At 38.0% G+C, this 25,596-nt stretch overlaps 1 protein-coding gene across 1 annotated transcript in view; it reads right to left on the minus strand.

Annotated features, from left to right (window-relative positions):
- ZNF804A (zinc finger protein 804A) overlaps window positions 1–25,596 on the minus strand; it is a 262,521-nt gene that overhangs the window by 40,811 nt on the left and 196,114 nt on the right. Inside the window, exon 2 of the mRNA XM_032226153.1 lies at window positions 21,917–22,060. Within this exon, the coding sequence (XP_032082044.1) occupies window positions 21,917–22,060 (144 nt within the window). The remainder of the gene's footprint in view (window positions 1–21,916; window positions 22,061–25,596) is intronic.

A 25,596-nucleotide genomic window follows, 5' to 3' on the forward strand; every position in this document is an offset into this window, starting at 1 on the left:
TACCATAACAAACCCAAAACGAATCTGTGTAATTTTAATATTTTTTTTTCTCAAAAGTTTCCAACATTTGAACAGTTCGTTCAGAGGAAGGTGTGTTGGATATATTTATCACTTTGAGTTATCTGTAATAACTACAAAAGCGGGATACAAACAAACAAACAAACAAACAAACAAATAAATAAATAATAAATAAATAAATATTAATAATGGTTGATTTGGGTAGATTTGCTTTATTGACACTGTCCGACCAATAAAATCTTCTACAAACTTTTTTCCTCTCTCATTTTTAGCTCTTTGGAAGCTGTGCCACATCTTGAGAAAAGCAGGAAGGCAATATAGCAAACAACTGTAGCAGCAAAATGGACCTAATTTAAGGGAACATTGCCTCTGGAAGGTGATACATGACTTAAAATGGCCCTTGAGATGCCTGTGATGGGCTTATTTCCTCCTCACCATGCAATAGTCATGAGGAAGACAGGCTTCCTTAGCAGAGGCTAAATAGCATCCTTTCCTCTGGTAATCTTCATTCTTTTGGAACTACTATTCCCAGAGCTCCTAACCACCATGGTGTTTGGAGCTTGGAATCTCAGCACTTTCAGAAAGCACTAATCTGGCAAGGTTTTATAGGGGTGCAAAAATTAAACAGAGGCTGTTAAGTCTTCAGGGCTACGATGATGCCCAAAGATTTGCCAACTGCAGGATGCGTCTGATTGGCTAAGACCAGCCTTTCGGTGGGAGAACGCAGCCTTGCCATTGGTCCGCCATCTGATAGCTACTATATAAAGAGCTATCAGACAGCAATTGTTGTTGCTGGTTCAAGAGTTGCCTTGCACTTTGCCTTGTTAATGTTAGAAATAAAGGTTGTTGTTCTTTACAACCTGCCTTGCCTCAATTTCTGCCTGCCTAGTTCTCCATACAGAGCAGAGACCTACTTTTTTTTTAAAAAAAAAATCTCCTGATGTAGGGAATTTTACCTCATTGTTCTTAGAAAAATGAGAACTATTATCTAGTCTATTTTTAATGGAAAATCATTGTGGTGTGTGTGTGTGTGTGTGTGTGTGTGTGTATGTATGTGTGCGCGCGCGCGTGCGCATTTAGCCACCCAACTCACAGTGATTCAAAGTAACTTTCAACATTAAGGATTTATTTATTTAGTTTTTATCCCATCTTTATTATTTGTTACAAATAATTAAAGACAGTGAAGATATTCAATATATCTTCTTCCTCGTATTTTCCCCATAACAACAACCCTGTTAGGTGAGTTAACTGAAGAAAAGTGACTGGCCCAAACTCACCCAGATGGCTTTCATGACTAAGATGGAACTTGAATTCAAAGTCTCCTGCTTTCTAGCCTAGTGCTTTAACCACAAGACCAGGGGTATCACATGCTGGCTACCCCACCCCCATTTTAGCAAAGGGAGAAAAGTTATGATACATTATGTGACAAAAATGTGATGCCAGAGTTTAAACACCTCTGCACTAGACCAAACTAGATCCTCTTTCTATGAAGGAAATCTTCCTTCTTCTTCCTTCCTTCCTTCCTTCCTTCCTTCCTTCCTTCCTTCCTTCCTTCCTTCCTTCCCAAGATTATCAAAATGTTTATAGAACATTTGAAATGTTTCTTTTGGATAGTATTCTACAGACTAATCCCACTAGCTAAATGTAAAGGCCTTACTTTAAACTAAGTAAGAACCATTTTTCATTAAGCTGTTTAGACACATCTTTGCACCACACACTAAACTTCCTGAAGCTGCACAGCTTCTCTCTTGTCACGATGTTCATGTAGTGAACAAGAAAAATGATAAAAGAAACACTAATTCGGAAATTCAATATGTAACTCTATATAGTATCACTGTATTCATGTGGTTTACTTCACAGTAAGCTTCATGTATAATACAAAATGCAAATAGAAATACATGGAATCCTAGGACTGTCTTCTCAAAAATCCATTCTCTTATCTCCATGCACATAATCTGACTTTTTCTCCTTATATTAAAAAAAATCATAAGATTTATTTCCCAGATTCTACCCAACATCATTGCCATTTTGTGCCCCATTAAAATCCCACTTGAAGAGATACTTTTGGAGTGTCTGTAATCTGGATGTGTATTCACCATCCGTAAAACCCTCCTTTGTAATTTATAGATTAAACAAATGCTGAATTTCAGCAATTCATCGAGAAAGTGCTACTAGTAGTAAATATTTTAGTCTGTTTTCTTTCATGGAAAGTTGCTCATTTGCTGCATAATAAAATTGTACTAATCATCTTAAAGATTTGTTAGATGAAGAAATTTTACACCCAGGACAAATGACAGTTGGAGCTGGCAGGTTATCTAATGAATATTTGGCAGATGTCAATGATGCTCAGGAAGGAGGAGAGAGCTAAAAAAAAAATATTTCAAAGTATTGCCATAGCTTATCTTTTGCATTCAAGGCTACAATCCTAGGCTTTGAATGTAATATAAACAGCAATAAACCTGTTTAGATTTTGAAGTCAAATCCTTCGAACTAGTTCTTAAACAATGTTTTTGTGCTGCTGCACCATATATGTATTGGATCCTCATTGAAAAAGATAATTTTGAGGCATCATTGTGGTGCAGGATAAGTGTTCCATAGAAAAATATACTATGCAAGTAAAGATGGACATTACCAAGGAAGAGAAAGACTAATTTCTTTCAAATGCATTCCAACTTGATATCCTGCACAGTTGAGAGAAAGGAAAGTAAAAGGGGACACGGTAATCAGTAGGCACAGCAGGAGGGAAATTAATCAACGGGATATTTAATTACCTGACTCAGAATTTGGTGAGTTGTATGAGGATTGACACCCCTGTATTACAGGACTGTTATGGGAATTTAATTATCACAGGCCATTAGAGGATAGTTTTATGTCTTTAAAAGATGGCTGGGGCAACAGCTGCACAGGGGACACATTTGGTTTAGTGTTGGTTCACTGGACAGCAGTAGCTAAGTGCTTACCTCTTCCAAGGGATCAGCACTTCTTAAGAAGATCTGACTTTTTTTTTCCCTTGCAAGTGTCACTTCAGATGCCACTTCAGTTTAAAGCCACTAGGGATGTGCAACTTGTTGGCTTCCTCAAGAAGCCCTAAATCCATTTGTATGAACAATGCTTACAAAACCATGATTGCATTTATTTCTACATGTTGGCGCCAGTGGTTAGGGTGTGCAGTACTGCGGGCCACTTCAGCTGACTGTATCTGCAGTTCAGCGGTTCTAATCTCACCGGCTCAAGGTTGACTCAGCCTTCCATCCTTCCGAGGTGGGTGAAATGATGGACCCAGACTGTGGGGCAATATGCTGACTCTGTAAACCACTTAGGTGGGCTGAAAGCCCTATGAAGCGGTATATAAGTCTAACTGCTATTGCTATTGCTATTATCTTGTTCATTTCCACGGGATCCAAATAATAATAATAATACATTTTTAATAACAGAAAAAAAACCAGAATGTTACAATTAGAACGGGGTTGGTTATTAACCTTGTTGGCTTCTCTAGCACATGATCTTTACCTACCTCAAGGATTTATTGTGGTGCATAAATGGGGGAGGGGAGGGTGACCTTGAGTCTTTTGGAAGAAAATGAAATAGCTCAATAAAAACTGTCATGTTACAGTTATGTGCACAGAAATATCCTTTACCCATTGTTGTCAAATTGAAACAAATCTGGGTTTTCTCGGGAATTTGCAGCCACAAATATGTAACGTGTGTAAGGAGAGGCTTACCTTTTGGCTCTGCTGACATTTTGCTGAAATGACTCTCCACCTACTGCTATTAAATTCAGAGGGGAAGATTTCAGGTAGAACTAATAGGACATTAATTGTGTGATGGGGCATTTTTTCAGAGCAGTCTTAGCCCTCGCCAGAAGCTTCTTCAGCTAAGGCGTACTGTATATTTTGCCTTTTCAGATAGAAGGTGTGAAAAAATCTTAAGACTTCTCTTTCCTTGTGTAAAATTTTAATAACCCAAAGAAAGAGCACCATACTCTGAAGTGCCCAACTTGGAAAAAATAAGTGACCAAAACCCCACATAATTAAGCGGCATATAATGCGTTCTTCTGAACAGAAAACTGTGGTGAATTGTTTTTGGGACAATTGTATTAAAATTGCATGTCACTTACTGTGTGGTACTTTCTAAAGCACCCATTAAAGCACATGAAAGGCCAAAGCCTCTTGTACTCCCTGTCACATTAAGTACCCAGCTGTCATTATTCATATTTCAGGCAATTTTATTGTCAGTGATAGCACTTCAAATGGGGAAATAAAATGGGCTTCTCAGCAGGTACACCAAGCACTTTTGCCGCAAACATCAGCAGAACTGCCCACTCACAAAGATAGCCAGTATTTTTATAATTTATTTCCTATTTCTCTTATAAAACCTCATACACACAATAGAAAATTGATTGAAACTGCTAACTTCAGATCCAGTCCCTTTCTTTATGTTTCAGAACTGCTATATTATTTCTTTTTTCTTCCACCCAGAAAGACCAAGCCTATTTTCTGCTTCTTTATTTTTCTCATGGTAACTTGGTTGTTATATTCACTTTTTGTTGTTTTATTGTGTTTTAGAACTGGTCTATCCTTGTGATTAGAGCATACAATTATAATGGGAAGAGTCAGATTCATGGTCCATGAAAATCAGTAGACACTCTGGACCAATATTATCTCAAAGACTTCATTCCAGAGTATTGTGCATGAATACAACTGGAGTAGGGAAGAGGATAAGACCATGCACAAGGTCTTGAACTCAGACAGAAAGCAAGTTATAAAGGCATCATATCAGTGATTTGGGATCCTGAATTTATTAATCCTGATTCTGACACTAAAGGTATGAATTGACAAACATAGATATATTGTTGTTGTTCTGAACATGCATTTAATTTTATTTATGATAAAATTATTTGCTACACATCTTGCAAGATTTACAAAAATAAAACTTCCCCTTCTGAGAGGAGAGGGAAGGCTGCCTTTCTATTACCATGCACCATGAAGTTTCAACACCATACAGTATGTAGAAAATAGGTGGGATTTGCAGAGTGATATCTGAGTTCATCAGATTGCTTAATCATTCCCCTTTAACACTGCTGTTCGTATTAATTTTTTTCTAAATGGAGAGATGAGGATATTAAAATTAGTATAAGAGTATTAGTTAATCATTCAGGACTGCATTTCAGTTCTGGAAATGTTCATGAACCAAGGAAATATTAAAGTTTAGTTATGTCTTTCCAAAGACCTGGCACAACCATTGGGAAGGTTTAACTTATATGCAGGGTATATACATTGCATTGGCAATCCTTCAGTTTCAAATGATTATGGCATCATGCTCTGGAAAGAGTGTCAAAGCTGGAGTGTCCTTCTCCAGCACAAGGCCTGGGTAGATTAATATGGTATATACATACCCTGCATGTTAACAATGCAGAAGATACCAGCTTAAGCTGCTGCTCAAATAAGTGGATCTGCTTTGCTTCACTGCCATTGCCAATTCTAGCATGTGTGCATGTTTAAGCACAGTCCATATGGAAATGCCCTCAAAGCTACAAATGCTTGCTCCATTCTGATAATGTTGAAAATGATTGGCCATGATCAAAGCAGCATCTAGGAACATTGCTGCAGAATAGTCATGTTTGCATAGGGAATAGGCAAGAGAATATCCCCCTCGCCTTCCCAAAGTACACAAGTGACAGAGCCAGTTACACATAACTCGCAACAGGAGGTTTAAATTGACCTTCCAAGTGGCCTCCAACTAGCACCCTTTTAATGGACTGCTATTTTTAACAAAGGTATCAAAACAGCTCTAAATCTATGTTTAGAAAGCAAGTCTACTGTTTTGTTCAAAAGACTCCTTCAAACCTTTTGCTTTATGATTGAAGACCTCAAAAGGTGCCAATTAGACATGGTGATGAAGGACCGCCTTTCTCAGCCAGGTACCCTTGCATCTGTCCAAATAACCTTGGAGGTCCAAGCAACTGGGAGGGAATGGGCAAAGACTTGCAGTGCTCAAAGTGGCCAATAAGAGCATGGGACAGCCCAGCTCCTGGTCACATGAGCAACCACATTATCAGTGAAGCATGCTAGATGGTGTCCATGAGAAAACAGAGGATATGCTACTTTAAAACTGCAATATCTAAAGCCAACCTTTAAACCTGCTTCCCAGTGGCCTTTGGATGAGACAAAAGAGCTCAGGAGGACCACATTGTATAAAAGTTAGAGGGACATGGTCTTGCTATGGTTAGTGTAAGGGCAAGTGCATCTGGTACCTTTCTGGGGATCTTAACTGCAAGATATTTTAGATCCAATGTTGGGAGAAAAGCAGGGAAAAAAGGAGTATTTTGCTATTAAAATTAACAGGGCAAACATGTAGAAAGATACAGTTTGGTATAGTGGTTAAACCATCAAGGTAGCAACCAGGAGACTGTAAATTCTAGTCCTGCCTTAGGCACAAAACCAACTGGGTGACCTTGGGCCAGTCTTCTTCATTCCTAGGAAGCAAGTAATGGCAAACTATTACATTACTAACCCCACAGCTTCAACCTTAAAATGTCTACCGTGGACCTCACCTGATCCCTAGACGTCCGTAAAGGAGGCGTGCATAAGTGTGCCTTCTGTCCTTGACCTACTGTCCCCATTTATTTGTACTCATATCCCTTGTTTATGTCCATGTTTATACTTATACCTGTTACCTTGTACACGCTTGACAAACTAAATCTTAGATAAATAAAAATGTAATGGTTGTTTGTTCAAAATCGCTAATCTCCTAAAGTTCTTCACCGATTGCTTTGAAATTTTGAATTCACCGATTGCTTTGAAATTTTGCATTCGAATACTTGAATGTTTTTATATATGTATATTATATAGATGTCACACCTGTGACAGGTAAAAATATGCTTTTTGTAAAAAACATGCTTTTTTGAAAACCAGCGCTATCTGGTGGATGTAAAAGAAACACACACTATACTAAATATTTCATGATTCAATTTCAATGTTTCTGATTGCATTGTTATTTTGAATTTTCATAGATTTTGATTTATTTTCATTTTGATTTAATTATTTTGTGTGACATTGCATTGGAATTGAGCTGTGTCATTTACCATAGCATTCATTTAGTGAGTATAGTATATTTGGAACAGTTTGGCCTCTCTCCAGCTTCATCCCGACAGTCCCTTTATATGTGTGGCTGGGCTGTGGCCACACCCTTTCCCCTTTCTGTCCCTCCTCTGATGAGCTTTGGCCATTTCCGCCAAGGGGAGCCAAACCACTTCAGCCTCCCCCTCCCTCTCTCCCCTCCCCTCCCGCTGGGCCTTTGCTGTCTGTAGCGGGGCGCCACCTGTGCCATCCCTTGGCTGCCTCCCCCCGTCCTTAAGCCGGCCTACCCCCAGCCAGCCCAGCAGAGCTCCAGAGGAGGCGGAGGTGGAGCGTCTCCTCAGCCCGGCCAGCTGTGCACACTCTCCACCCCCCTCACAGAGAGCCAGCTAGGGCCTCACCAAGGCGGCTCTGACGGGACGGCGGCATTGTCAGCCTGAGGTGCAGCAGGGCTGGGGCGGCCCCTGGGTGCCCCACACAGTGGCACACCAAGGACTTCTCCTCCTCTGAGATCCTGGACATCCCACTCTCCCGGCCACTGACTTGGGGGAGACCGAGCGCAGCTCCTCCGAGGAGATGCTCAACAACTTCCATGAGTCCGACAGCCCCTGCACCATCTCCCCCAACCAGCCTCGCCTGGCCCAGCAGCCCCGAGTCCTGACCAATGGCAGCACCCACCTACTGTTCCACTATGCCCAGACTGGGCCACAGCAACGTGTGGCCATGTACAGCTAGTAAAAGAAATAAAAATAAAATAAAAAATTCTAAAATACTGCCAAGAAAACTCCAGGGATGTTCATGCAGATGCCAGGAGTCAGAAGTGAATGTTTTTCCCCACCACAAAAAAGCAAGAGTGAGAGAGAGGGGGAAAAAAAAAACCTTTGTAGAAGATATAGTAGAGTCTGTATTGTTTCAAAATTTCTGTACTTTCAACAATTCACTAAAGAATGGACAATGGCACATAAAAGTTCAGTGCTATACATTGATTACACTATTCAGTAAGATGTCTAGACCAGACTAAATCAGTTTTCTGTTCATGTTAGTGATGCAGGATTTGGGACCAATAGGATTTAATAGGCCTGCAGAAGAAAAACAAAACCGACTTTTGCTAATAAAATTCCCTGGCATATAAAGCTTTTATTCACAATTTTCCCTAATGGAGCTTTTAACACAAGTTCTCTGAAATCCCATTTTTAATTCTACTTTTTAATGTCATTTTTATTATACAGATTTCCCCAATAAACATTATCTTCAAAGTATAATTCTCCTTTCTCACGTTTAACTTTCAAAAGTATGTGGCTTTTTCTTTTTTCAAAAAAATGTACTTTTATGTCTGTGCATATTCATAAATAGTTGCTGTGAGAAAAGTTTTGGTTTGAAAAAGTTGTTAGCAGGTTCTGTTCAGTGCTGTTTTCTATGCAATTTGTACAACCTTGAATCATCATCATTATCATCATTATTATTACAGATAGTCCTTGGCTTAAAACTACAATTGAGCCCAACATTTTTGTTGTTAAGCAAGACATTTGGTAAGTGAATTTTGCCCCATTTTATGACATGTCTGTCTGTCTGTCTGTCTGTCTGTCTATCTGTCTATCTATCTATCTATCTATCTATCTATCTATCTATCTATCTATCTATCTATATCTTTGTATCTATCTATCTAAGTATCTGCCTGCCTGCCTGCCTGCCTGCCTGCCTGCTGCCTGCCGCCTGCCTGCCCTGCCTGCCTGCCTGCCTGCCTACCTACCTACCTACCTACCTACCTACCTACCTACCTACCTACCTATCTATCTATCTATCTATCTATCTATCTATCTATCTATCTATCTATCTATCTATCTATCTATCTATCTATCTATCTATCTATCTATCTATCATCTATTTAGTGCAAACAAGAGCACCAACAAATTAGGTTTCAGCAAGATCAGCGCTGAAATTTTTACAGCTATTTCTATGAAACACTGTAATGATTAATCAACAATACGAACAGCCTAGAAGCCTCCAGATAAAAAAAAATATGCACATCAGTCCCAAACTTGTATTTGGGAATGATGGGCCTACTGGGGAAAAAAATACTTAGAAATTCTGGATTAGTACCAACTATAAGTTTATGCTTCTGCTTTGGGGGGGGGGGGGGGGGAGAGAAGCATTGTTGGCTTGCAATGTGCCTAGATACTGTAGATAATTTGTCATAAAGCACCACTGCTATGGCCCAACAGAACACATATAGAACACATCTTTCAGTGCAATTCCACACAACATAATGGATACTCCTTATTTCCATTTGTCCAATTCACAGGCAATATAATTTCTGTCCCTGCATTAGCGTTGGTTCAATGACATTGAAACAGAGATGGATACCACCCCCTAAAGTAATGACTAGTGAAGTAAAATCCACAGGGACTCCTTTACCTTTTTTAAACTTTATATTAGTACTATAATTTTGCAAGTCCTTGTTCTTGAAACCTCAGTCTGACAGCATTGATTTATTATTATAACTGACTGTTTCTTCACAAAAGCCTTATTTCCTTACAAAATATCAGAACCTAAATTTGGAGCATAAGCAAAGTCAATATATCTTTGTAGCATCACAGTCAGCTGTGAGTTTGAAATATTTTTGGATTTTTGAATTCTTGGTGCTCTGAGCTTGATTGCTTGCAGGTATGTCATTACCCAACTAAATAACACCCTCAATGCAAGTAAACAGGAGGTTTGCTGCCTGTTTATAGCTTATGTATTGGTGGGGTGTGGTTTTCTACATGGTAGGTCCTTGATTAGGGTATTGTTTTCTGACTGATTGGTTGTCTGGTGTTAATCCCTGCTTACTTGGGTGTTGGATCGGTCCTGGTCTTTTTGTTTCCTTCTTAGCTTTTTAATTGTCTCTTCTGAATCATGTGAAATATGGTTTATTTCTATGTGTCATATAAATCACCTCGTTATTACTTATTTAGATAATGAAATATCTGCAAGCAAACAACCAAACCCAGAGACATTCCACAGTTCAACTCTGACCTACATATATTCACCTATATTTGGGGATGTTCTTCTTACTTCCCTTCCTTCTTGCCATATCCTGCATAAACTATTGCTTAAGAACTGTAGAAACAGATCCTGTAAAACTACTGCTTAAGAACTATATTGCCTAGGGAAATGGTTACCATCCATGTACTTGCCAAGCCTGTCTCAGCTATCAAACTTTTAAGAAGTACTTGGATTTCTGAAAAGACCATTATTGTCAATAGGATGCCATAACAGAATTTTCAAAAGCCAGTAAAAACCATTCTTCAAATTATACCTTGTGTAACTGTTCTGACCCCCCTCATTCCACAACAAAGCACACTCCAAGCCAAAGATAAGTTACGGCATTTAATTAACAGACAGACAGTCCTTGGCAGCAAACTGGCACAGACAAGCTTGAGCAGCAATAAGCACAGATAAGGCTTGGCAGCAATCCAGCCTGCCAAGCTCATAACAATGTTCTCCGACATTCGTTCCTGCGTTGACATCTGCAGAAGGGGCGTGTGCACAAGTAGTCTTTTTATAGTCTGGAGAGGAGCCTAATGACCACCAGCTGAGTGCAATTACCTCCTGTAACTGCGCAACTGTTCCTGATGCCTATTAGTTCTTCGGTGCCGTGCATCCAGAAACAACTCAGTACTGGCTTCTGGCTCACTCTCCCTTGTCTCCTCCCCACTGGTCCAAGGCTCAGGTGCCTCCTGGTGGCCAACCAGCCTCTCTGCGCCTGCTCGGAGTCGGAACCCTGTCCAGGGTCCTCCACATCCTCCAGAGCCGACTCATCAGGCCCCTCGCTGTCAGAGTCTGGTGGCAGCTCCAACGACTCCTGCTGGGCCACAACATGTAACTAAGGAAAAGTTATTTGGATTTTATTTTGTATTCCTCCCCTTGGACTGAGGGGAAAGGAATGTCCTGTTTCTTCTACCATGTTCCCAGGACTTGCTAAACATTCCATTGCACCAGTGCTGTTCCATCTAAACTTTGGGCCATGAAAATGTCATTAGATGCTTTTGTTCTGTGACTATTTGGGAGCGTGGATTGGGGAGAAATAACATCCAGCAATACTCAAGGAAATGCCTATTGCCAGCAAAACAGCATTTTGGAAGGAAGGGAAACCTTCTAAAGCAGGCCTGTGTAACTCCTTTGGAGGCCAAAAGATTGCATTTGAGTGGTATGCCATAAAGTACATTCTAAAAAAGTGGGTGTAACAAATTATTATTATTTCTTTAACCTTAAACTGAATTAAAATGGAAAGGAATTAATTAAACAGACCTAGAGAATTCTCCAAATTTCCTCCTTGTGTTTTTTAGGTATTCATCCCTATCCTAAATGACATTTTAAAAATTCTGAAAATATAGCATAACCAGTGGTATTGATTCTCTGATGACTAGGAGGTATTGAAATTAAAAGAAGGAGGGTTATTTTTTTAAGTCACCTTATTTTTTTCTTTTTAATTATCTGGATTTACATTGTTTTAGTAAGCACTTGGGAATAACCTACCTTAAGTGTGCTTCCTAGGAGCTGCCAATGTTGCACTGTTTCAATGGTCTTTCAGTGCTGTATCTCCAGCTTGAATCTTTCTTATTATAGTGCAGAAGCAATTTGTTGCATGACAGCATCCTTTAATCCCTAACTTCACAGATACAGTACTATCATCACCACCATCCACTAATTTTGGATATAATATTCTAATGATATTTTTGAACAATTGCTAATAAGAGGTGGTGTGTGTTTCTGTGTGTGTGTCTCTGTGTGTGATTCTTTTCATGTTCCAGAGATGTCTTGCTATTTTAGCAATCTCATCTTACCCATGGGAATTGTCATGTCAACACAGAGTGGAGAAAAAGTAACAAAGGGCACATTGCAATAAAACCATTCTTTCCCTTGCAATTGCCATTCTATGTGGGACTGAAAAATTGGTGCCAATTTATGGAACTCTGGTTGCAATTTTGCAGATAGTGAAACCATTAAAACAAAGTTATTAAAAATGCATTTCAGATAAACACCAAATGTATGATGGGGATTTTCCTTTTGAGTCTCTTTTTAGAATTTGTTTTCAAGAAACCTTAAAAAGGAGAAAAGATTTTTCAGTGTGGTTAATAATTAAGCTTCCAGAACTACATAGCAGTGTATGATAACCCATTTTTTTTAACTAATTTTCTAAGCATCATTTTTTGGTAGTAAAATACATATACAAGGACAGGCTGGCATCCTGGATGAAGTGAATATGCCCCCAAGATCTTTTCAGGACCTTCTATAGCACACAGGGTGGCAGCATGGCACCACAAACAATTGATTCCTTATTCATAACTTGGAATCCAGAAAGTGAAGAGATTGAAGTATTGGATTAGGATATGAGAGATCTAGATTAAAATTCCTAGGAAATTTAATCTACTTTATCGTATCGACCTGAGGGGAAGAAGGAATGGAAGCATCTCCTCATACAATTGAGTTGATTAGAAATAAATGTAAAGTGTTGCATTTCAGTCATCATCACCATCATAACTGGAATTAGGGGACATGTAAAATAAACAAAATATCCACGTTTAATTGCCCATTTGACTGCACATTTAAAATTGAACTGCAAATAGATTCAATTTTAGCCTTCTCTGCCAAATTAAGAACATTCAAGCAATGATGCCTTCCAGACTGTGGTGTCTTCTTTTAAGCATCCCATCAACATGACAGAGGATATCATTATGGTAGACAATACATTTAAGGCTTTGTCACAAAAGCATTTATATGCGATAAAGATAATGGTTGCAATAATAGAGAGCGCTTCATAAAATTATCATGGGGGTAAATCTGATTAGACATGGTATCATACAACTATAGAAACAGAGTTTGATATTTTACAAAGAATGGCATTGTAATTTTTGTTTTTGGCATTTCTTCTCATGTGTGCATTTTGTACAGGGTAACAGAATTGGAACAGACCTTGGAGGTCTTCCAGTCCCCCTTTACCCCCTGGGCAGCAGGAGAACCTATATTCCATTCAATGGCTGTCCAGTCTTTTTTTAAAGCCCCCAGTGAAGGAACACTACAACTTCTCTTTTGCATTTAGTATTTCATACTTTTTACTTCTTTAGCTAATCAATTTGATGTAATGTTTAAGGATCAGGCTAGAATTTGGGAGACCTTGAGTTCTAATCCTGCCTTCAGCATGAAGCTAGCTGGATAACTGGGCTGGTCACTTGCTCTTAGCCCTGTGAGAGAAGAATGGCTAACCACTTCTGGAAAACCTTACCAAGAAAATGGCAAGGACTTGTGCAGGCAGTTTCTGAAAATCAGACACAATTGAATGGAAGAAAAACAACAACAACAACCCTCATTACTTTGCATTTATTTTTACTTCTTTGGAATAATATTCATATTTCTGTTAAAAATTGTGAACTGGAAGTATTGATTCATCCATCCAGTTCACCTGTAGACTTTGGAAATGCAGATTCAGTCAGAACAATGAAATGCAGATGGAATGAATTTGTGGGATACATCAGATCTGTATTAACCAAGCTAAAAATAGCAAAACAATTTTGTGCATGTTTGATAATGGATATTTTCATATTATATGCACAATGACTGGAAGTGTTAATGCCCCTCCCCCATTTCATTCAGTTTCTGGTTAGTATGTACTATATATAATGTATGATAAAATCTATCAGGCATTGTGCCAAATTTGTACATATTGCATTCCTGAATTAGTGTAACCTAGCCTATGGGAAACCATAGCCGGTCACAAGCCCGGATAAATGGGGAGTGTTGGTTCCCGTGGCGACGGAACCGTGAAACAAGCTGGGAATCCAATGGCAGGACAACACACGGATAAACAACTCTGTAATCCGTGCCGTTCTGCCTTTGGCCTTCACAATGCAACAGTCACTGCCTTGTGGACGTTGACGTTTACGAAGATTAAGTCCAAGTAAGTCCTGAATTAGTGTGTTTAGGTAGTGAATACTGTTGCCTCAGTCACAGAATAAATATCAGTTAAAATTATACTGAAAGGCAATATAAAATCTATTACTGTTTAGGGTGATGTTTTATTTCCAAGCTAGGTTAACCATAAGTATATTTAAACTATTGAATAAACTTAGAGAAAGGTAAGGCCATTAAAATATTATACATTATTAGCTAAAAGATGTCAATTTTATCACAGTATTGACAATACTGTTTCTCCTACTTTTTCCTATCAATTTCAAGCTAACCATGGGTTTTTTTCATTACCATGATTTTGCAAAGGAAAATAAATAGTACTGATTCTCAGAAAACAAAAGCCAGGTATGATTTGATATAATCCCAGATGGTGTAGTGTTAGCTGCCTCATTGAGCATAAAGTCAGAAAAATACAAAAAATCTGATTTGTTAACGTGTGCAAAAAGTTTAGAGCACTCCATGTTGATGGAGCCAGCCCTTCTTAGTCTTGCTTAGAGAATACACAATGTGGTTTCAATTTCAAGCTATTTCCATCCAAATAAAGTAAAAAAAAACTGTTCCCATGAAAAAGAAGCAGCTTTCACCAACTAATTTTTGTAGTATTGCCTGAAATAATGAGATTCTGTCTAGGAAAAGTGAATAATAGCAACATGGATCCAATTAACTGGTAAAAACTAAGATCACCGTAATAGGGAAAAACTGGAACTAAAAGCAACTACTTATTTGCAATCCTATCCTAAAGGGAGAGAAATGATGAACTTCCTACTTCACACTAGCAGTAGTAGTAGTAGTAGTAGTAGTAGTAGTAGTAGTAGTAGTCAACACTGGAGTGAACCTGGCTGAAGCCTCTTTTGCTCATAGTTGACATGAGAGGGGGGAAGGAAGAGTGGAAGTTGATAGATGGGCTAACTGTCAAAACAAAAAGTTTTCCTGTGGGAAAGGTCATCTAAACACGTGGCTGTGGAAGGAGAGGAGTGACCAAGCAGCCTGCCAGATACTTTCATTGGACAATGTGACCAGTGACTTCCGGGAGGGGGAACTTTTGCTCTTTTAATCAGGTGAAAACTGCAGCAACTTTTAGAGTTGGTTTTCACCAGCTGTGCCAATATGATGTATTCAATAAATAGGTTCTTTGAGGAATCTACCTGCCTCAGAGTTCTACTTTCAATGGGTGTGTTGATAGTAGTAGTAAGAGGAGGAGGAGGAGGAGGAGGAGGAGGAGGAGGAGGAGGAGAGGAATGCTATGAGATATGCAGATATGATTATTTTTATATTTTGAATCTTTATTTTCTTGGTCTACATATTCTATATGTAAATATGAAACAAGAATAAAATTAAGCTGTATAAAATAACTTTAACAATTAAAAACTCCTCAGTTAAAAGTCACAGTCCTCTCAACCAAAGGGAATCAAAAGAAGAATACATCTGTATATTTCTCGCGATGACTTTATTTGGTCAAATATTTGCACAGTATGTTAACAAGCAAAACAAAGTAAAATAATCTATCCTCCTTAAATATCATGTTTGCTTGTCTCCAATGAGATGCTCCATTTTCCATGTTTCTGTATGAATCATAATCACGAACCACTTAAAGGTTGAGAGGCTAATTTATGTGCTAACAGATTACTGTTTACTTTAGCTAACAGGCCGAATGACAGAAAAAAGCCTTTGGCCTCATGAAATGTTTCAGAGGGTGAAAAAATGAGAAGGAAAAAAATCAGGAAGCCTTCACTGGAGGTAGAAATCTATCAGACAAATTAAATAAGACTGAGTGAAAATGTTTCTTATAAAATGCATTCTCCTTCTCTGTTCTCAGACAGCAGAAAGGCCATTTGGGGGAGATCTATTTATATTAATTGTTCCCCTTTTAAAATCAATCAATTAATCAATGGATATTACTTGTCATCTGATAAGCATTTAAGCATTTTAGACTTATATACCGCTTCACAGTCAGTGCTTTCCAGCTCTCTCTAAGCAATTTACAGTCAGTATATTGCCCCCAATAATCTGGGACCTCATTTTACCAACCTCAAAAGGATGGGAGGATGAGTCAACCTTGAACTAAATAAATAAAAGCAAACAAACAAACAAACACTGTTGGGATCGAGCTGCTGGCAGTCAGCAGAGTTAACCTGCAATACTGTGTTCTAACCACTCCATCACCACTGCTCATTGATGCCAATATTTCTCTTCTCTTCTCTTCTGAATTTGGTAGTAAATGGTTATCAATGTTCCTTCCCCCAATGCATTGCTAGGAGGATGGCAAGACGTGGCATAGCACAGGGCAGTTCCAAAGGCCTGGGTAAGAGAGGATACATGGATCTCCTCTGGCAATGGTCCTTTTCCCAGGATGCATCCCCAAATGGGCTTGCCGCTATTCTCACAGATTTTCTAGAATGCAAAATGGCAGCTGTCAGTGACGCTGCAGCTGAACAGTTAGTACATGCAGGAACTTCCCTGACTTCTTGACTTTTGACTTTCCCAATTTTTGTTTGAAAAGGTCACTGTTGTAAACTTTAATTTCAGTCAGTGAATGCAGGATGTGTCAAACCTTATTCTCAAGTGCTCTTCTCCTCCCCTTCTTTATTTATGCTGAAACGTTTTAATTGAAAATTAGACTCTGTGGAATTCAGTGGGGATTACTTCCCAATACATGAGTTCAAATTATAAATAAAAAATATTTGAAACACGTATGTGTGTAGTGTGTGTGCACGTGTGCAAATGCATATAAGCAAACATATGTCACACTCCTAAAGGGAATAAACTTATTTTGTGTTTTTAAGTTGTAATCTCCTATAGATGTCATTGTTATATAATTTTATTAAAATGTTTTAAAAGATAGATAAACACTAATACAAAGGAAAGAAGAAAAGAAAGAGATCAGAGAGTAAGCTAAAAGTGCAAGTAAGGGGGGAAGTAAAAGAAAAATAGAAAAGAAGAATAATGATAAAAAATAGCCTCCAATCCTCTGTACAACAATTACAATTATACATTTACATCTTACTCTAAGATTACAACTCGAGTCTCTTCTTTTTAGTCTATCCTTTCTAATCTTAAAAACCATAAAAATATTTCTGTTTTACCCCAAATTACATAAGGAGTTTCCAGTCAGCCATAAACATAGCTAATTGTTTTTTTTTCCTCTCTGAGCAAAGAAGTAATTTTGGCCATTTTTGGGAAGTTCTATTCCTTTTAATAACCAGTGTTCTAGTGTGGATAATGTCAGATCTTGTCATCTTTAAAAATCTTCTGAATCAGTCCATGTACTTGAATCCAAAATTGTCTAGCTTTTTCACAACTCCACCCAAAATGATACAATGTTCCCTTCTTGGTTCACATTTTCAACATATCTTTAAAGTGCTTTTATACATTTTAGACAACGTATCTAGTGGTAAACACCAACAGCACATCACTTCATAAAAATTCTTTTATAATGATGTAAATTTCAATAAACCACATATTTCCCATTGTTCTATCTATACATAGAACTAGTGATAACTATATCCTTCTGTCATCAGTTCTTCTCTTGATTTTATTGACAAATATGCCTATATTGACAAATATCTAGGGGATCTTACAATACAATAGCAGAGTTGGAGGTACCTTGGAGGTCTTCTAGTCCAACCCCCTGTCTAGGCAGGAAATCCTACCATTTCAGACAAATGGCTATCCAGTATCTTCTTAAAGACTTCCAGTGTTATGATAGGTCAGCTGTTTGTATTTGCTTATTATTTTGCATCTATAAAATATTTCTTGTGTTGATACTTGGGTTTGGACCAATTTCATATTCTATATGAATGGTACATCTAACACAGGGCTGTCAAAGGTGCGGCTCACAGCCCGGATATGTCACACTCTGGCCCCGCCCATGCCCGTTTTAGCAAAGAGCAAAAAATGTGATATGTCACATGACGGTGCTGTGACAACGTGAGTTTGACACCCCTGATCTAACATAATGAGGGTTTTTTTTTTTTGTTTTTTTTTAAAAAACCTCTTGAGCCGAGGTGGCGCAGTGGTTAGAGTGCAGCACTGCAGGCTACTTCAGCTGACTGCAGTTCTGCAGTTCAGCTGTTCAAATCTCACCGGCTCAGGGTTGACTCAGCCTTCCATCCTTCCGAGGATGATAAAAGAGGACCCAGATTGTTGGGGGCAATATGCTGACTCTGTAAACCACTTAGAGAGGGCTGAAAGTCCTATGAAGCGGTATATAAGTCTAACTGCTATTGCTATTGATTTTATCATACCACAAATATCCATATCCCACAAATCTCAGATTGTTTCCTTTCAACTCCAAGACTATTCTATTTCTCAGCAGCTCCCACTCTTTCATCCAAACTAAAGCTCCAAAGCACAATTTCAAAACAGGTAAACCCACTCCTTCTCTTTCCTTTGTATCTTGTAACAGCTTATATTTGTGTGTTTTTTTTCACTTGCCACATAAATATATCCTTCTGCCACTGTTTAAATGCCACATCAGTTGTCCATCAATTCTGTTTGATGTACTATTTTTATGTATTGTTAAATTTTTCCTCTTCTGTTTATTGATTGAAAAATCTGTTAAAGCATCACATTCTTTTAGTTTTTCCATTAATAATTCAATCCCCTTTAAAGGATCTTCCATATTCAACACCAAGTCATCTGCAAAAACCCTTTACTTATCAATTACTTTTTAAAATCTTTATTCCCTCAATCCTATCAGGAGACAGAGGACATCCCTATTTTATTTCTTTTTGTATCTCACACAGCTTTATTAAATCTTCATTTACAATTATGTGTACTTTATGTGAAGCATAAATCAATATTATATTTTATAAAGTTCTCTCCAAAGATCATATCTTCCAAAACTTTGAGAAAAAGAAAGCCCAGTTCAAATTGTCAAAGGTCTTCTCCTCATCTAAGAAAATCTATGTTGCTTATTTTTCATTATGTTGCTCCAAATTCCAAAATGTCCCACAGATTTCTAACATTATCCTTTAATGGTCCTTTAGGTAAAAACCCACAGTGAACCTCATGAATAAATTCTTGCAAAATTATGTTCAGTCTATCAGCTAGAATCATTGTAAGCAACTTATAGGCATTATTCAATAATGAAATCAGCCTTCAGTTTCTTGTTAAAGTTAAATTAGTCATTTTTTAAGTATTAGTGCTATGTTGACCACTTTCCAATACTCCACTATCTTTCCTCCCTATAGAATAGACACCATTGTGTTTTGTAGAGGTTGCAAAAGTTCATCCTCAAACATTTTATAATAAGAATGTAATAATCCATCTGGTCAAGAAGCTTTTCCTGGTTTAATCTTCTATATTTATAGAATTATTATGTATAATATTTTTATAAAATTATATAATTGTGTGTTGTGTGTGTGTGTGTGTGTGTGTGTCAGTGATGGGTTTCAATTTTTTTAGAACCTATTCTGTAAGTGTGGCCTGTTTTGTGGGAGTGGTTTGCTAGTCATGTGACCAGGTGAGAGTGGCCAACTTGATGTCACTCACCAGGAGATGCCATGGATTGGGTAAAATGGGGTGAAGCTCACTTAACAATGCTCTTGCTTAGCAACCAAAATTTTGGGCTCAATTATAGTCATAAGTCAAGGACTATCTCTACCTTCCTCTACATGGCAGCCTTGTCTAGTAAACTATTTCTCCTTTCTGGCAATTTTCCTCTCTGTTAGCGGCACCAAAATAATCAAATATAATGTAAGGTTTCTTGCTGCAGCAGGGGGTTGGACTAGATGACCTCCTATAGTACAAGTTGTTTGTTATGCAATTGCTGTGCTGTTTTCTTTTTTTCTGCTAACAAAGAAACCTGCCTGAGGCTCATTCCACATGCCTGCCAGATAGAGATAATGAGATAATGGCCCTTCTATACATTTCAGCTCAGAGTTAAATGTTTAGGGTGGCCATTAACAAACTAAGCTTCCTTTACATGTGTGGACTTTATTTTCCAGAATTCTCTGCTATGGTTGAGGTATTGGTTGAGAAATTTTGAGAGTTGTAGTCTACACATCTCAAAGATGCCCAAGTTGATGAAATAAATGCAAAGCAGTTCAAAAGAACTTTCCCCCCTGGTTAACATAAACATGGCAGCAATCCTCTACAACAAGTGTATAAACAATCATGGCCTTTTTCTACAGCATGATAATTACAAGCCACTAAACTAATTATGCCTTAGTGCTTAATGGAATATAAGCTTCCACATATATACATAAATAATGTGGTGGAGGTGCCCTTCTGTTTTCCTCCAGTGGACAATCATAAGGTTTTCTTCTAGTCCTTTCTGTGGTACCCTTCTACAGGGCGGGGGGAGGGGGGCAGCAAATCTGGTTGGCTCCTTCCATAATCCACTTTTTACCAAGAAAATTCCTTTGGGAAAATATTCCTCGGTTTTTGTTTTTTGTTTTGCCTTTCTGCAGGATGCAGAATGAGCAACTTGTTTGATTGGTTAAATGCCTTGTAGGAGTAGGATTTCAGAAGAAGGTACAAGTTGTTTGTTATGCAAATTAAGGTTAAAGGGGCTAGTGGAGAATTGAAAAGGCAGAATATTTCTCTGGATATGAAAAGAAAGAAACATGTTTTAAAAGACAGAATAGTTGCCTGTAGCTTCCTGCCCATCCCCACTGTTAATGGGCCATTAAGAAGGCCAAGCTAGTCCCTTTTACATAATAAAGACTTCTCCATTGCAGCCCCAGGGGGGATGGGAGTAAAGGCATGATAATATTGGCCCTTTACTCAACTGACCACATGGCATCTGAGAACTCAACTAAACCTGGATTCAAAACACAGCCCAGAGAGTTGCCCCTGCATGGCCCTATGGGAGTCTGACAACCAATCAGAATACATTTCTTACACAGGAACAGGAAACAGAGAGGTGGGACTGAACAGGTTATAAAAAGCCTAGCAAGCCCCTCCTTCGGCCCTTCTCTTCTTCTCCACCAACATTGACACATGTTATCAACTTTTCTGTTTAGGGCTCAAGCCATGTGGCCCTGTCCACCAATAAACCATCTTTCCAAGCAGCCTCCATGTTTCCAGTGTCTTTTTCCCCACTTGGAGCCAAACCCAGAAGGACATTTCTTTCATCAGAACAAAAGATGACTAAGGATACTAAGAAACAGCTTGGATCAATCCATGGCATATCATTAAAAATAAACATTAAAAACACCCAACAATCTTAATCATGTCTATCTTTATAATATTTTAGATAGGTATTTACTTCTTCCAACTTATTTCTTACCTAAGCTGCAGAAAAGAATTGCCTTTTCCTCCCATAATGGAAGGCAAAATAATAAAAAGTACATGGAGCTGCTGCCCTTTTCAGAAGCTCATGTAAGATTGACAGAAGCCTTGTAGTTCCTCAATACACAGAGTGCCAAATCCCCAGGCTTCACTGGCCTTTTCCTACTCTCTAGATTCTCCCCTTGTTCTAAAAAATGTGCATGTGCCACCAACCATTGTAGATCACCAGGATTGGAGCTTAATAGAATGCACAAATCCAATTCATATTTCATTGTTAATCCCAATGAAGGAGCATTACAGATGCAGTTATTCAATAGGTAAATGCCATGATGTAAATGCTATTAATAAATCAATACTTTTGACTGGTGAGATGAGTTGACTAGACACTTGCTAGCGCTTTGGAACTATTTTAATCTGGTGCATCAGCATGCTCATACATTTTAATTTCTCGATTAAAAATCCCTTTTTTAATTTTAATGATCCTGATGCAAAATATTTTTATTACCCAAATAGGTTTTTTTTCCTAAACTTTATTCAACCTTTAAACAAAAACATGGGCAGAAAAAAATGCCCCCCTAATGTAAAACACATCCTTACTATGTGTGTCTTATTAACAGTAATACATACACATTGCTCACCTGTTTATGTGCATGGTCGTAGGAGTTGATGTGATTGTCAAATTCTTGATGTTTGTAATATTGTTTGTCACAGAGTTCACAATAAAAGTTAGCTTTAAGGTCTTCCAGAGCCTTGGCTATCGTATTCTCCTTTTCAGCATAATCCTATGGAGAAACAATGGGGAGAACAAATGTTATTTTGATATTACAGAGTCGAAGCACTTGTGCTTTATAAATTAATCCAGTTTGTCAACACATATAACTAAAAGCTTGCACATACTCATTTTATCAGCTGTGAGAAAGAGATCCTTTTGCACTCTTCAATTTGCACTCTAATTGACAGATAACTTTAGACTTTTTAGGAGACGCAAGGCTTAAAAATATGTTTAGTCTTATGAAAATGAAAACAAATAAAATGAATATTAATTTTGCCTAAGGCTATATTAATGTTAATTTCCAGGAGATAAACATACACAAACACATAGGCATACATTCACAGTCAAAGTTTGCACTGAATAATATGCTTTAGCAGAACACATATGGAGATTAAAATACTCATTTAATTTTGTTGTAGGGCTGCTAACTGTTTACTGCTTAATATGAGAAAAAAGTCATTAAGGGTAGGATTGAATAATTATTTATTTCAAGAGTCAAACATTTACCTGCTATAGGCTCAATGTCTTTTTTGGAGTTGACAGGGACAAGAGACAAATACTCAATTGTCGGACCTACAATACCAATGAAGTATTGAAAACACTACTGTAGGTGGCATCAAGTCAAGCTCACCTCCCAGCAAAAAATCATTCTTATCTTGAGTTGTCTCCAGAACCATCAATAGCTCTGTGAATTCACTAACTTACTTTGTTTCTACCTCCACAACCTTGCCAAGCATTCTTACCCACCCCCAAATCGATCACCTGGTCGTGTCTTAAATATGTGACATTTATTTCCTGATCATTACTTCAAGGAACAATATAGTCTTTATTTGTTTTGAGAATGATTAATTGGTTCATCTTATATTCCATAGTACACTTAGTAACATCCTCCAGTTACATAATTTGCCTTCTTTTTGCTCTTTCTCGATGTCCAGCTTTTAAAGCTGAACATTAACACTAGAAAAAACATTGTTTTGACAATTTTGATGTTTTTGTCATAGACATATCTTTAGCATAATCCTTCTCATGAGAATACTTTTTTCCTTCCAGCACATTAACCACCTGGATCCAAGAAAACAACCTACCTATCATTCTCACTTCTTTACAGCCAACTGTGAGGTCAATGTGCATGTACATTAATACTATTCCTGTTCTTTAAATAGTTAACAGTAATCCACATTCTCATTTTCCTTATGAAATCCTCTAGGTCTTCCTAATCTATTGGTTTATGAAATAACCACATCTACAAACTTAGATTTTAATGTTTCTGCATCCTGTTTTGATTCCACAAACCCTCACTTGCAATTTTGCTATTTCTTATATACATCCGTGGCACCAGATAAAGGGTTATGAGACCATTCACTTCCACATGCTAAACCACTTTGTTTCTCCAGGCACAGTTCATACAGTAGCTTCTTGTTCATTGTAGTGGTTTCTCAGAAGTATGATCAAGATTTTTTAGCTTAATGTATTACGCATGACTTATACAATCAATGGCCTTTTAGTCAAAAAGCATTAGTAAATTGTATTCTTAAAATGCCCATTGTCTATCTGATATCTGCTGTCAAATGATCACACATCCCTCTTCCTTTTTGTAATTCGAATATTCATTTTTCCTTTTGCCCCCAGGCATGGACCTATTCTTTTTATAAGGACTTCAGCAAGATTTGCTTACTTGAGGGATTAATGTACTGATTTGGCAATTTTCTCATTCCGTTCTATATTTTGCCTGTTCGTTTGCCATTTGTCATTAGAAATATATAACAGCTACTGTGACATGTGCAACTGCTGATTGATATATATATATATATATATATATATTGTATTTTTTATTTGTGCTGATAAATAAATAAATAAATATATAGCGCTTTGGTGAGCGAGAAGCAGAAAGAGAGTCTTTATGTAACAAAAGAGAAGGTAATGACTCTAATGTTCTTGTATAAACGACATGGATATTCAAAATAATTCCCCTGAATCCTATAATAACAAAAACCAGGTAGAACAGAGAGCATGCTGATTTCTTCTTCCTTATCTACGTTAAAAAACATTGTCAAAGAGTAATTTTTAGAAAGTGTACACATTTTAACATTGCCATAAAAAACAATAGGAGTAAGAAAAGTAGCTTGCCTGTATTAGTTGTAAAGAAGGCATGATTCAAACCATAGCCCATAGCAAACAACAACAGCAACAAAGCTTCCACAATGCTTTCCTTGCTATTGTTTGAGCTTCTCTTTTTTCTTAATGCATAATTGCTTACACAGTAAGCAATTCTGCATTTGATAATCTGCCAACAGTGTCAGACAAAAACAATGTATACTATTTTCATTAATGACATCCTTAAAATCTGAATAGCATTACTAGGAATTATCAAGAATACTATAACAACTTTTGCATTTGTCTAATAAGCGTAGCTTTTGAAAGAAAGCACAAAAGAAAATGTAAGCGCACTCAAAAAAGAACTAATAAATTGTGCATCATTCATAGCAAAGAATAAAAAAGTATAAAGGTATATAGTAGGCAGGCATGCCACTGAGGTAAATCTCTGTTAATTCTTAAGGTTAGCATTACAGCTGCAGATTCTGCCTCTGGCACACTATGCCTTTTCTTCACACACCTTCTTTTACTCATATGATAAGTTTGTGGATATATCCACTCTTCCAATTTTACTAGCTCTGCTGGAAACTTTAAAGGGAGAAAACCCACTTGTAGTTTAATAGGTCTACTAGAGCCAAGGTACAAAATTCTAGATCACAACTCTATGTCAGTAGGTTTTGTATTGAAAAGTCATCTGAATCTTTGCAACCCAGATCTGGTAGTGTTAAAATTGCAAGCTAAACACAATTCTAGAAACCTTAAAGGAACGTTGTTAGAAACTGTTCCATTTTATATAGCAATAGCACTTAGCCTTATATACCACTTACAGTGCTTTACAGCTCTCTCTAAACAGTTTACAGAGTCAGCATATTGTCCCTAACAATCTAGGTCCTCATTTTACTACTCTCAAAAAGGATGGAAGGGTGAGTCATTCCTGAAACGGTGAGAATCAAACTGCCAAACCTCAGCCAGCACTCAACAGATGTAGTCTGCAGTACAATACTGCATTCTAACCACAGCTCAGTGAAGCTCAGATAAAATAAGTTTACATTGTAGGGGAGAAGAGGTGTGTCTCAGTGGTGAGTTCTGGGTGAACGCCCCGGTATGGCCCTACTGGTGCCACCTGGAAGCAGCAGCCACCGTACTGGAATGGTGCTTTGGAGGGCCCTGCTGCACCTCGTTCCTTACCTCTATTTGAGCTAACTAGGCTATTTGCACACACACATGTGCAGTGTATGGCACCTGTGTGACCTCTGCCAAGCAGCTGGAGTGTTGCAGGGCGGGGGGTGCGCATGCGTGCACAGTGTGCGTGCCCATGGTGGATGCCCAGCCCCATTGCAGTGTACAGTTGCGACAGGATCCGGAACCCACCACTGGTGTGTATGGTGAGTTGAAGAGGAGGCAGACTAAGCAGTTCCTTACTTTACTGAGGCTTGGGGCTGGGAGAACCAA

Source organism: Thamnophis elegans, chromosome 1 (assembly GCF_009769535.1).
Source record: "Thamnophis elegans isolate rThaEle1 chromosome 1, rThaEle1.pri, whole genome shotgun sequence".
Taxonomy (NCBI): Eukaryota; Metazoa; Chordata; class Lepidosauria; order Squamata; family Colubridae; genus Thamnophis; species Thamnophis elegans.